Here is a 13623-nt window from a genome sequence, read left to right as displayed (position 1 = left end):
GTTTACTGGATTTACAGAAAGTGTGCAATAATTGTTTAAACAAAATTAGGCAGGTGCATCAATTTGGGCACCACAAAAAAGAAATGAAATCAGTATTTAGTAGATCCTCCTTTTGCAGAAATTACAGCCTCTAAACGCTTCCTGTAGGTTCCAATGAGAGTCTGGATTCTGGTTGAAGGTATTTTGGACCATTCCTCTTTACAAAATATCTCTAGTTCATTCAGGTTCGATTGCTTCCGATCATGGACAGCTCTCTTTAACTCACACCACAGATTTTCAATTATATTCAGGTCTGGGGACTGAGATGGCCATTCCAGAACGTTGTACTTGTTCCTCTGCATGAATGCCTTAGTGGATTTTGAGCAGTGTTTAGGGTCATTGTCTTGTTGAAAGATCCGGCGCAGCTTCAGCTTTGTCACTGATTCCTGGACATTGGTCTCCAGAATCTGCTGATACTGAGTGGAATCCATGCGTCCCTCAACTTTGATAAGATTCCCGGTCCCTGCAATGGCCACATGGCCCACAGCATGATGGAACCACCACCATATTTTACTGTAGGTAGCATGTGTTTTTCTTGAAATGCTGTGTTTTTTCTCCATGCATAACACCCCTTATGCCCAAATAATTACATTTTAGTTTTAGCAGTCCACAGCACCTTGCTCCAAAATGAAACTGGCTTGTCCAAATGTGCTTTAGCATACCTCAAGCAGCTCTGTTTGTGCTGTGGGCGGAGAAAAGGCTTCCTCTGCATACAGCATCTCCTTGTGTAAAGTGTGCTGAATATTTGAATGATGCACAGTGACTCCATCTGCAGCAAGATGATGTTGTAAGTCTTTGGTGCTGGTCTGTGGGTTGACTCTGACTGTTCTCACCATTTGTCGCTTCTGTTTATCCAAGATTTTTCTTGGTCTGCCACTTCGAGCCTTAACTAAGTTGACCCCCTTAGATACTCTTTCTTATCATTGGATTCACCTGTGTATGTAGGTCAGGGGTCACTGAGCTTGCCAAGCCAATTTGAGTTAGTTCTAAAGCCAATAATTAGTAATTATTTCTAAAGGTTCTAATTAGTTCTAAAGGTTTTGGAATCAAAATGACAACAGTGCCCAAATTTATGCACCTGCCTAATTTTATTTAAACAATTATTGCGCACTTTCTGTAAATGCAATAATCTTAATTTCACTTCTCAAATATCACTGTGTGTCTCCTATATGATCTATTTAACTGCCATTTTTATCGTAACAACTTATGATTTTATACAGGAAAATCATGACTATTAACACAGTTGCCCAAAATTTCGCATTCCACTGTAACTGTGTCCATAGCATGTAACCTGTTTCTCTATCCACCCTCCTGGAAGGTGCAGAATTCAGTGGATGCTGTATTTTCACCTGGCCTCAATGACCTCTCACGTCTGGGCACCAGTTCTGTGGAATTAGGCTAAGAACTGGTTTTGAAGCCTGACTCAAATATGTTTCATTTTGAATAGTGTGGAAAGGGGTTGATTATTATTGCTTGTCCTAACCTAAACAACTTCCCTTTACCAAACCCCAACCAAACCAACAGTTTACATGAGGCCCAACACTAAACTAACTCTTTACTCACCTCTTTCCTCTTACCGATTCAGACTACATTTCCACTAGGGTGCCAAGTCTGTTTATGAATCGGACGTGGGACCGATGCAAAATAGTATCCAGATTCAATAGCCATGTCCGTGCACAGTTATGGGGATCTGAATGTGATGTCCAAAATAATGCAGTAGGCACTACTATTTTTTTTTTTTTTTTATAGACGCTTGAGACATTACTATTCTCCACTATTTCCTGGGAGTTTGCCACTATCAAATTGTGGTGGTCAACACAAGCTTATATAATTTGGCGATTACCTTGAAAGTGCTAATGAATAAGAGGCTCTTTTTTATAGAAGGGATTGGGCTGCAAAGATCACATGATCACCGCTTTTTTATAAATGTGATTATGAAAAATGCTGTTCAGAAAAATGAATGTAATTTCTGAGGCGAACATCCTGTTTGTTCTTTAGTAAATGGGCCTCTTGTTATCTTTTACTTCAGGTAGAAGCAGGTTGTGCCTTTGCAAGTCCTCTCCTATAGGACATCATTCTTACACATTTCTCAAGAGTTTGATACTTTTACTAAAAATGCTGTTATGGTGTGGTTACAATGCTTATCGTAGTACTGAAAGATTCGAGAATATTCTGCAATGAGGTTCAAAAGTTGCCTTTTCATGAATCCTATTTTAAAAGTATAAGTGCCGGCAGGGGAGAAGACCTTATAATCCCCTCCCCATGAAACCTTCTACTGCTTCCATCTTCCTCCTTCCTTGACTGGGTCCAATCTTCTCCCAAAAATACCAAGCTTCCAAGTACCACCTTCAAAATGGCTTCCACGCCCTGTCCCTTCCATGCAATACAACTACGAGATGGTAATGGGTGCTACCTAATTATCACTGTAGTGTCTGGACGCTGAGAAAGAGACTATTCCTAATACCCTCTCACCCAACTGTGAAGTGGTGTGGAGGGAAAAAAAAGGGACTAGAGGGTTCACTAGGGAGGTATGTTTTATTCTCACATGTAACTATATGTATTTTGGCAAGTTATGAGCTTCAGTATTATTCACTTTCTTTCCACTCTAGCTGACAAACAGAAATCAGAACGTTTCCTGCGCTCTGATGCTGCTGTGGTCGCCACGGTGTACGCTCCCATTACCTTCCCACCTGCATCAGTACTGATGTTTAAACAGCGCAGCAATGGTAAGTATTGTGGTGTCTGACAGTTCTTGGTTTCCATACCTGCTCATCCAGTCATGTGTAAATGTAGGATAGACCTATGGATAGTACTAGTTGAAGTGAAGATTGTTTTGAATAGTTATCTTGCAGAAACCTGTAGTGGGAAAACATCACTTGTGTAATTACTGACTACGTGGGGAAATGGGCTTGTTAATAACGTGTTGTGTGAGTTAGTGTTTCTGCTTTTGCAGGGATGCAGGACCTGGTTGCCACTGGTTCCCTTCTGAGTGCAAATCCAGACAGGATAATAGTCAAGAGGATTGTGCTGAGTGGCCACCCATTTAAGATTATGAAGAAAACTGCTGTTGTCCGCTACATGTTCTTCAATAGAGGTAATGCTGTGGTCATTTCTAATGAGAAAAGATGCTTCAATGGCTTTGAACTGCTGTTTTACACATTGGTGATTACACTGAAGTGTATTTTAAAGCTCTGGTTTAGCCACCCATTTTGTAATGCATATGGCAGTAACTCGAGAGTTTAAGGTGGACATCCATTAATAGATTTTTTACAACAGATTTGATATAAACAATGAGTCTAATTAAAATCTGTTGAAACTATGGCATTTTGATCAATATGTTTGAATCCTATTATTTAGATCTGAAACACTTACTACTAAATGTGATTACTTAGTGCCTCAGGGTAATATTTAAAGGCCTGTTTTGCATGAACAAATGAGTCCACCATCAGAACACTAAATAGCTGTGGTGTGCATGGCAGGATTGCCAGGAGAAAATACAATAAAGAAAAATTGCCTGAGGGGAATTGATTACCTCATTTCTCCTTCCAGATGTGTTTAACAGAACAGGTATAGTAAATATTTATTTGCAGTTATTTCTGTTCAAGGGCAACACCCTACATACTCAATGGAAGGACTCTTGCATCCAAAATTATAAATTGACCAAGAACAATATTTTACACTTGAGGTCTTATTACCTAGTTTTAAGACCTGAATAGAAATACATATTATACTTGAAAATTCGAAAGTATTAAACTTTCATACAGCACTGCAGCTATGCCACTGCCCAAAGTGGCATACTTGCATCACTAGCTGGTGCTTGGCAGTATGCAGTGTAATCTTAGGTAAAGAGTTATTTGTAAAGAGCCAAGTACAGATGATTCACAGACTTGCCATACTTCTAAAAGAACTCTACCCGGTACCATATAGTAGCTTGAGTATGGGGAGAGGAGGGGGGATTAGTATGTTTTATTCTCCGAGGTCCAGGCTAGTACCTGAAATCTGTCCTTAGTCTGGGCTGCCTGCAGTTAATGAGCATACTCCCACCACACTCTTGCTTTAAAGAACAAGCGACATCCATGCTAACCTAGAAATAAAAAACACATATATAAGTAGATAAATACTACTTCTACTTACATAACAGATGTATTGTGCTAGCCATGTAATGATTCCTGTGAATTTTATAAAGGAAAAGCAGAAAATACTATTCTAGGCAGTAGCCATCTTGCCAAGCTAATGCTGACATCATATCCTCCCTGACTCTTGTTTGCCCCTCCCTTCTCTTGCTCATTGTGTATTCATTAGCTGCCCTCCTCCCAGAGTTTTTTTTTTTTTATTTACACATCCAATCACTGAGTCACTAGGGCCAGTGCTCCTATAGTATGTAATAACTCCAAATCTTAACACCAGAAAAAGTTTTGAATGTAGGATTAGCATCTATCACTTAATACACTCAGACCAGTTGCTGTTGAAATTTGATTTTTATGGTGACAATACCGCTTTAAGAATCCTAATGTGCATTTCTGCAAGAACACAATGATGTGCAATCAGCACAAAAGATAAAGTATTGGCATAAGCACTTCCTATGGAAGCCCGAGTAAAGTCATTTCTAGGGAGGATTTCATTGAATGGGCTAGATCTAGGTTAGTAGGATAGACCCATATTCTAGTTCTGATGTATCTCTAAGGCTAGGAGCACACTTGGCTGAAAACCATTGTGCATTTTTCTTTTTGTTTGTTTTTATTGCATTTTGCATTTTTTATTTTTTAATGGATAAAGATACAGTATATGTATTTTTTATTAAATTTATATGCATCTCCATTGAAAAACATTATGTGCGTCTCAGATGCGTTTTGCAGAAATCTGCAGCAAGTTGAGTGTTTTCAAAAATACACATTGGAAAATTCAGAAATGTGATTTTATATGTGGCCCATAGACTTTCATTATGTACAAAAACACATGCATTTTTAGCAACACTTTAGCAACACTAAGCAAAACAATTTTGCTTAGGGTGCTTCTAGCCTACGCTTTATTTTATGCACCTGTTAGTACTTATTGGTATGGTGGGGTAATGCAGAAGTCTGTAGCCAAACATGAAAGGATGTTGATTTAATTAGAGTGAACTTAGAATTTTTTTTAATGTATTTGGACATTGTCTAACACCTAGGTTCTCAACGTGTGGTACGCATACCCCAGGGGGGGTACTTCTGATGGTTCCAGGGGGTACTCGGGCTTGATATACTTAACCAAGAATAACAAATGTAGAGTTTCAGAAAATGATACCTCTTATTTAAACAACACCAAATAACTGTTTTAGCTAATTAAAAGCAATCGTAAATGCTTCAACATTGTTTAGAACCAATTATCATGTACTATGATTAAACATATATTTGTCAAGGGGTACTTGTGGTAATTTTTACTATGCTAGTGGGTACTTGGTGAGTACAGGGTTTTAAAAGGGGTACATTCCAATGAAATGTTGAGAAACACTGGTCTAACACTTGTGGTTTACTTTGTCTTGAGAATTAAAAAAAATAAATCCTGCTCATGTGTCCTTTTCTGCGAGGCTATGGGTGTTTGGACCACGTTTTGTACTTTTCGGCATGTAGTGTATGTACGGTACTTGATTATTCACAGAAATTATGTATCCAAAACCTCAAGAATCACGTAGCAAAAGGATTTCAGTAAAAATCATTTATATAACTTGTAAATCTTTGTTTGAATTGCCTCTATATTAAAATCTTGTGAATTTAAAAGTAATATCTGCACTAGAAGAGGCCATAATTGTCTTCGTAACAGGAACACTACTTCACTACTACCGTCTCTAACTCAAGTACTCATTTTTGCAGAGGATGTCATGTGGTTTAAGCCAGTGGAGATGCGAACAAAGTGGGGTCGCCGTGGACACATCAAGGAGCCTTTAGGTGAGTACTGTGCATTTCTAAATTGGCTTTTTTTATTTATTGTAGCATATAATTAAAAATTACAGTATCAGCATTAACTTGTATTAGAACATAAAGCAGCATTATAATTGGACATACCTACATTAAGAACCTATTCCAACTCCTAATTAACCACTTCCCTACCACGCTATTTTGTGCTGATCTGTGCTGCGTGGGCTCTCCAGCCCACAGCACAGATCAGGTTGCAGCCAGGCCGATCAGACTTCCCCCCTTTTTTCCCCACTAGGGGGATGTCCTGCTGGGGGGGTCTGATCGCCGCCGGCTGCTTGCGCTTGCGGGGGGCTCTTCAAAGCCCCCCTCCGCAGCGCTTCCTGGCCTCCTTCCCCTTCCCTCCCTCTCCCTCCCCCTGTGAGCGGCGCAGGACGGATTTCCGTCCTGCGCCTGATGGGATAGGCTTTAGCCTATCAGATGCCGGTAATCCCCGGCCAATCGGTGGCCGGGGATCACCGATCTCCTCTACGGCGCTGCTGCGCAGCAGCACCGTATACATGTAAACACCGGGGAAGGTCTTCCCCGTGTGTTTACATTTACCCTGCGAGCCGCCGATCGGCTCGCAGGGTGTTCACGGAGACACTCTCCGGGAACTGACATGGAACGGCCGCTCATACGAGCTGCCGTTTCCATGGAATACACATTCAGGGGCGTGTATATACGCTCCGAGAATCCGGAAGTGGTTAATTACAGAGGAACTGTATACATTAATCAGAATACCCACTTTTACGTTAACTATCCTGGTTTCATCAGAATTTCATCTTCTCTCTATATAGTGCTATGAAGCCCCGCCCTCCCAGTGCTGTTTAGGCAAAGCTATGATGTCATGCAGCCTTCTCTCCCAGGGAGATTGTAATGTTCCAGCTCACTTCAGAGGTAGAAAGAAATACAGTGATTCACCTTGCCAACAGTAAAGAAGCCGGCATCACGGATACATTTTATGAATGTAAATCGGGGTGAAGGAATATTTTACAATGGGCAAATATTGACAAATTTATAAATTAATATATTGTAAAATATGCAATTTTATCCATTAAAGGGAACCCAAAGTGGGAGGGATATGGGGCTGCCATATTTATTTCCCTGTAAACAATGCCAGTTGCCTGGCAGATTTCTTGTGCTTCTGGCATACCTAGTGTCTAAGTCAAAACCTTAGAACAAGCATATGGCTAATCCAGTAAAACGTGAGTCAGTATCTGATCTGCCTATGCTTGTTCACGGTCTGTGGCTGAAAGTATTATAAACAGAGGATCAGGAGGACTGCCACACAACTGGTATTGTTTAAAAGGAAAAAAAAATGGCAACCTCCATATCTCACACCTCGGGTTCCTTTTAAGTTATATCCAGTAAAATTCCTCAGTAATGGACTCATTCAGGTTTGTTGATTTAATTAATCATAAAACCTCTTAACAAGTTTCAGTTTTTTCTGAGCCCAACCTAGGTAGTATCTGGGGTACATTGTGCAACACATTCAGAAATTAGGATGTAGATCCATCTGTTGTACTTTGTTTTCTAGGAACACATGGACATATGAAGTGCCATTTTGATGGACAGCTGAAGTCACAGGACACTGTACTAATGAACTTGTATAAGCGTGTTTATCCCAAATGGACTTACGACCCATATGTACCGCTGCCATTGACCTGGGTGAAGAATGAGGCGGAGGTTGATCCTTCTGAAGTGGACATGGAATAAACTATTTAATATCCAGCTTGCATATTCTTAACAGAATTAATTTCATCTTATGACTTGTGTGACTTAACCAGAGCTTGCAGGATTTGTGAATTATAACAAATTAAGGAAAACCGCATTATTTTTCTTTATTGTAGAGAAATCCATTCTTGTTGATCTGATTCACTTGCTGGCTGACACAGGCTGCATTACCAAGTCTATGTTGCTCAGGTCCATATTACCTCCACACAGAACTACACAGATGTTCTGTAATTCTCCGGCTTTCTCTTGGAAACGTTTGGAAAGAACAGCAGCTAAACCAAGACCAGCAGTGGGCTCAATGAGAAGTTTCATCCTCTCCCACACCAACTGTGTTGCTTGCTGTGTGGATTAAAAAAAAAAAAAAAAAAGTAAAACTTGGGTAAAATACCGTAAGGTAGAGATTCTGAAGCAACATTTTATGTCACTCCTAAAAGAATACTACAGACACATTATCTAGGCTGGCTATAGACCTAAAGTGAAAAGGATTATATTGGAAATTGTAAAGGCATGGCCTGACCATGGAGGAGAGGGGAAAGTGCAGTCAGGCATGTTGGACTATCAGGGTCAGTTTCCCTATACCAGTGATGGCTAACCTTGGCACTCCAGCTGTGGTGGAACTACAAACCCCATGATGCATTGCAATACTCTGACAGCTCTAAGCATAACTCGGGGAGGCAGAGGCATGATGGGATTTGTAGTTTTGTCACAGCTGGAGTGCCAAGGTTAGCCATCACTGCCCTATACCTATGCAAATCTGCATTAAAAAAGCCTGCGGATTTGCATGCATATGCAAATTTGTCTGCGGTTGCAGGTTTTTTTTTCATGCATATGCAATTTTATTTTACTCTTGCCATTCATTATTATTGACTTCTGCATGCATTAACGCATACGTGAAAATGCATACGTGTTAACGCGAAACTGATTAAACCGTGCAGAAAATCCTGAGAGAGGTGGCAAGTTTTTTTTTTCGCCTGTGGGGGTAAGCACATTTCGCCTGTAATGGAAATTGGCCCATTAAGTTGTATATGTCAAGCAAAAATGCATGCAGATTTGCGTTAGTGGAAACGGGCCCTCAGTGTTTCCACTGCTTTTTCCTGAGACTGCTTGATGTTGCCACTAATCCAACGTTCAATAGATAAGCATCCCTCCGTTCATTTTGCAATTGTAGTCTCACCTCTGCAGTGATGGGACATGGCAAACTAAGTGGTTTCAGCACATGGCTCTGGCCGCATTGATCCCGAGTTAGGAACCACTATAACACTAGTTCTATAGTCCAAGGCCTGCACAATGGGTAGTTTGGGTGCCGGCGATCTCAGAGCTACTACGACTCTGTATTCTACTCAGTTAGTATTTGAGCTGCAGCAGGATGAACCATCATTCGGCTCTACCTGTGCCCAACTCACCAGTGGTAGGATATAGTATGGGGTTAGTTTTCCTACAACAGCCCAGCAGGTATGTCTTGTGCCTTTAACTGGCCTGTTTCAGAAAACAGAGGAATGGGGAGGCAACTACATTCACAGTGCTGGCTGCATATGTTAACTCCAGAGCTGCCACAGTAGTTTCCTGTTGTTTAACTCAGAAATCCACTGCTACATCAGAGACTGTGGGGGTCATAAGTGTCACTATTTATCACTTCAGATTAAAAGTTTTGGTCTGCTTTTAAGTGTGCTTGCAATGTCTCCTGGTAAGATACTTGCATAAGATTACATTTACATGGACTATCCGATTCAATACATTTTTGTGTGGAGTAAACTTGAGTATCCTTAAAGCAGTAGGATCAGCCATACTATGCCAGGGGAAAAAAAAACATATATGTAGATAAATACTTGATCTACTTGCATAACACATGTATTATACTGTCCACGGTTTGATTTCAGTGAATATTATATAGTAAATTACAGGAATTCTGTTCCTGGTGGGGGCCATGTCTTTTGCCCACAGTTAAGGCTAACTCGTGATGTCATTTCTGCCCTTTACTTTTTTTTTTTCTTGTCTCCTCCAATCGCTGAGTCGCCCCAGCCTTGCTTGTAAAACACAAGTGAGTAGGGGATTAGGTTTCAGATAAGATGCTGGCAGGGAAATAAAGGGAAGAGGAGGAATAGATTATAGATAAAAAGAACCCCCAGCATGCAATTATTTGGCACGACTACTACAGGGCCAGTGTTCCTTAAGTATGTGATAACTCCAAATCATAACCGCAGAAAAAGTTCTAAATGCAGTATTAGCATCTTTATCACTTAATACACTCAGACCAGTTGCTGTTGAAATTTAATTTTTATGGTGACGATACCGCTTTAAGGAGATGAGCCAGGATTCTGTGTTTCTTATAACTATACATTGTTGTGGGCCAGGGTGCAGTGCTTTTTTTTCTCTATCCTATAACCATTGTCAAAATTTCCACTGTTGTGTATAGATGTATATTGTGGCTCCCTTGTGGGATTAGTTTGAAATACTATCTGTCCCAAGACAGGACATGTGCTTCTAATTTTTAGATAGGCTGATGGAGTGTATGCTTACATGTTGCATTATGCCTATTGTAGAGCCAAAATGAAGACACATACAAATTCAGGGGAGCCTCAATACAGCGTATGTGACTTAGCAAAATAATGCAATTTTTTTTTTTTTTTACAAATTAAGACCTCTGCTTTTAACTTAGCAGTAGTTCCTGGATGTCTGGTCTGCAGTGAAACCGTGATATAAGTTGCAGAGCAATCAGATTAAAAATCTAAGATACATTTACTATACAATGGCCTCAATTCACTAAGCTTATCTCCTGTCCTTAATAACGTTTCTAGAGTGGTCACCATGGTGATGAGGCATGTCTTAGTCAGGAAACATTTTACCTCAGGCAAACCTAAAGTTAACTCTTCTGTCTTTAAGTTAACTCTTCAATCCTTAAAATAACTCCACAGTTAAAGACAGGCTGTTTATTAACTGCTTGTGGAATTACCTACAGAGGAGGTAACTAAAGGAATGAAGAGATAAGATAACTCACTGTGTGGAGGTAAGTTTTCTCTTGCCTTATCTCCAGCATGATCTTAGTGAATTGAGGCCATTGTAGCTCAGTGTGGTGACTGGCAATAGTAGTTACCTTAATTTCTTCTTCAGTAACCACAAATACATCATCCACCAGGTCCCTTATAACTGGCCATGTATTTGGTCCGATGCTTGTCTTCACTGCATCTGCTATAGTGGTTGGAGGCTGGGCATTAGGAGTCAGAACGCCCTTCACCTTTGATTGATAGCAGTCATCTGCATTAAGGGGTTCAGCTGCATAGATCCGTACATTGGGTTTAACTGCCTGGGGACCAAAGAATATGAGCAAGAAATTACAAGAAAATCTTCTGAACTGAAATTTTTTTTTTAAAGCCAGCTTAAAGAGAACCAGAGATGAAGCACCCTCTTGTATTTTACCTTATAAATCAGTGGGAACATGACAGTAAACACCTAATCTGCCCTTTGTTTCATTGTTCTCTGTGTAATCTGACTGTAATCACCTCTGATAAGAACCCCCGACTGAGAAGTCAGGCTGCTCCGTCTAGCTTTGCTACAGAAAGATTATAGCTAAGTCTGTCTTCTGTGGTGTTATTTCAAGCCCAAGCCTGCCCCCTTGTGGCTTTGCTATAATGACTCAGCAATAATCATTCCCAGCAAAGCCAGATTTAATTGCTCAGTCTGGGATTCTTGTGACTGCTGTTAACAGACACTTTTAGCAGTGAGGACGAAACAGACAGCATGGTAAGTGTTTTCTCTAATGTTCTTACTGATATATATGGTAAAATACATGAGGGGGCTTCATCTCTGGTTCCCTTTAAGGCTTTTTTTTTTTTTCCACAAAACCAATAACATTTTCATGCACATAAATTCCCCTGTGCACATGAATTTTACAGAAGTTTTGTGAATATAACCAGAGGTATGTTAGCCGAGTTTCCCTGCATCTCGTATTGTTGCAGAATAGCTAGCACTGAAGTCCCAGCTATTCTTCCTGACAAGGAACTGTGTGTGTTCTCCCTGTGCTGGCGAGGCTTTCCTTCCACATTTCAAAAACGTGATGGTAGGAACTGCAACGTCCTCTACACAGGCCTGCATAAGAAAGACTTACGCCGCCTGCAATTAGTACAGAATGCCGCCGCAAGGCTGTTAACGAGCCAACCCTGCCATTGCCACATAACCCCAACCCTGTGCTCACTCCACTGGCTACTGATAAAATGGAGGATTCTGTTTAAAATTGGCTTACTGACATTCAAATCCTTGCACAATCTGGGCCCTGGATACCTGAAGGACTTGTTGCAACTGCATCACACCCCCCACAATCTTAGATCAAAAGGACGTAACACCTTGGTCACCCCCAGAGTCCACCTCAAAATCTTTGGAGACAGAGCCTTTTGTCATGCTGCCCCTACACTTTGGAACTGCCTGCCACACCCAATCAGGACAACTCCATCCCTGGAAGCATTTACAGTGATGTGAAAAACTATTTGCCCCCTTCCTGTTTTCTTATTCTTTTGCATGTTTGTCACATTTAAATGTTTCTGCTCATCAAAAACCGTTAACTATTAGTCAAAGATAACATAATTGAACACAAAATGCAGTTTTAAATGATGGTTTTTATTATTTAGTGAGAAAAAAAAAACTCCAAATCTACATGGCCCTGTGTGAAAAAGTGATTGCCCCCCTTGTTATTAAAAAATAACTGGTTTATCACACCTGAGTTCAATTTCTGTAGTCACCCCCAGGCCTGATTACTGCCACACCTGTTTCAATCAAGAAATCACTTAAATAGGAGCTGACAGAGAAGTAGACTAAAAGCACCTCAAAAGCTAGACATCATGCCAAGATCCAAAGAAATTCAGGAACAAATGAGAACAAAAGTAATTGAGATCTATCAGTCTGGTAAAGGTTATAAAGCCATTTCTAAAGCTTTGGGACTCCAGCGAACCACAGTGAGAGCCATTATCCACAAATGGCAAAAACATGGAACAGTGATAAACCTTCCCAGGAGTGGCCGGCCGACCAAAATTACCCCAAGAACGCAGAGAAAACTCATCCGAGAGGCCACAAAAGACCCCAGAACAACATCTAAAGAACTGCAGGCCTCACTTGCCTCAATTAAGGTCAGTGTTCACGACTCCCCCATAAGAAAGAGACTGGGCAAAAATGGCCTGCATGGCAGATATCAAAGGCGCAAACCACTTTTAAGCAAAAAGAACATTATGGCTCGTCTCAATTTTGCTAAAAAAACATCTCAACGATTGCCAAGACTTTTGGGAAAATACCTTGTAGACCGACGAGACAAAAGTTGAACTTTTTGGAAGGTGCGTGTCCCGTTACATCTGGCGTAGAAGTAACACAGCATTTCAGCAAAAGAACATCATACCAACAGTAAAATATGGTGGTAGTAGTGTGATGGTCTAGGGTTGTTTTGCTGCGTCAGGACCTGAAAGGCTTGCTGTGATAGATGGAACCATGAATTCTACTGTCTACCAAAAAATCCTGAAGAAGAATGTCCGGCCATCTGTTCATTAACTCAAGCTGAAGCGATCTTGGGTGCTGCAGCAGGACAATGACCCAAAACACACCAGCAAATCCACCTCTGAATGGCTAAAGAAAAACAAAATGAAGACTTTGGAGTGGCCTAGTCAAAGTCCTGACCTGAATCCTTTTGAGATGTTGTGGCATGACCTTAAAAAGGCGGTTCATGCTAGAAAACTCTCAAATAAGCTGAATTACAACATTTCTGCAAAGATGAGTGGGCCAAAATTCCTCCAGAGCGCTGTAAAAGACTCGTTGCAAGTTATCGCAAACGCTTGATTGCAGTTATTGCTGCTAAGGGTGGCCCAACCAGTTATTAGGTTCAGGGGGCAATTTCTTTTTCACACAGGGCCATGTAGGTTTTGAGTTTTTTTTTTCACTAAATAAT

The 13623-nt window shown here is 40.7% G+C and overlaps 2 protein-coding genes across 3 annotated transcripts in view; one reads left to right on the top strand and one right to left on the bottom strand.

Moving 5' to 3' along the window:
• The window catches only part of TSR1 (TSR1 ribosome maturation factor), a 47642-nt gene extending 38994 nt beyond the window's left edge, over positions 1-8648 (top strand). The window contains exons 12-16 of one of the 2 annotated variants that reach the window (XR_011026422.1): positions 2649-2765; positions 2993-3133; positions 5886-5960; positions 7507-8270; positions 8426-8648. Coding sequence is in view for 1 of the 2 variants with exons in the window: in XM_068270087.1 (XP_068126188.1) it covers positions 2649-2765; positions 2993-3133; positions 5886-5960; positions 7507-7685 (512 nt within the window). In the remaining variant the exon portion in view is untranslated. Of the gene's footprint in view, positions 1-2648; positions 2766-2992; positions 3134-5885; positions 5961-7506 lie in introns of both variants that reach the window. The other variant, XM_068270087.1, reaches the window with a different exon arrangement.
• Positions 5716-13623, bottom strand: part of SRR (serine racemase) — a 35715-nt gene continuing 27807 nt past the window's right edge. Inside the window, exons 7-8 of the mRNA XM_068270088.1 lie at positions 10795-11004; positions 5716-8042 (exon numbers count right to left, since the gene is read on the bottom strand). Coding sequence (XP_068126189.1) covers positions 7845-8042; positions 10795-11004 — 408 coding nt within the window. The 3' untranslated portion in view covers positions 5716-7844. The remainder of the gene's footprint in view (positions 8043-10794; positions 11005-13623) is intronic.

Source organism: Hyperolius riggenbachi, chromosome 2 (genome assembly GCF_040937935.1).
Source record: "Hyperolius riggenbachi isolate aHypRig1 chromosome 2, aHypRig1.pri, whole genome shotgun sequence".
NCBI lineage: Eukaryota > Metazoa > Chordata > Amphibia > Anura > Hyperoliidae > Hyperolius > Hyperolius riggenbachi.
Note: the sequence above shows the minus strand (reverse complement) of the source record. Positions and strands in the feature narration are given on the sequence as shown.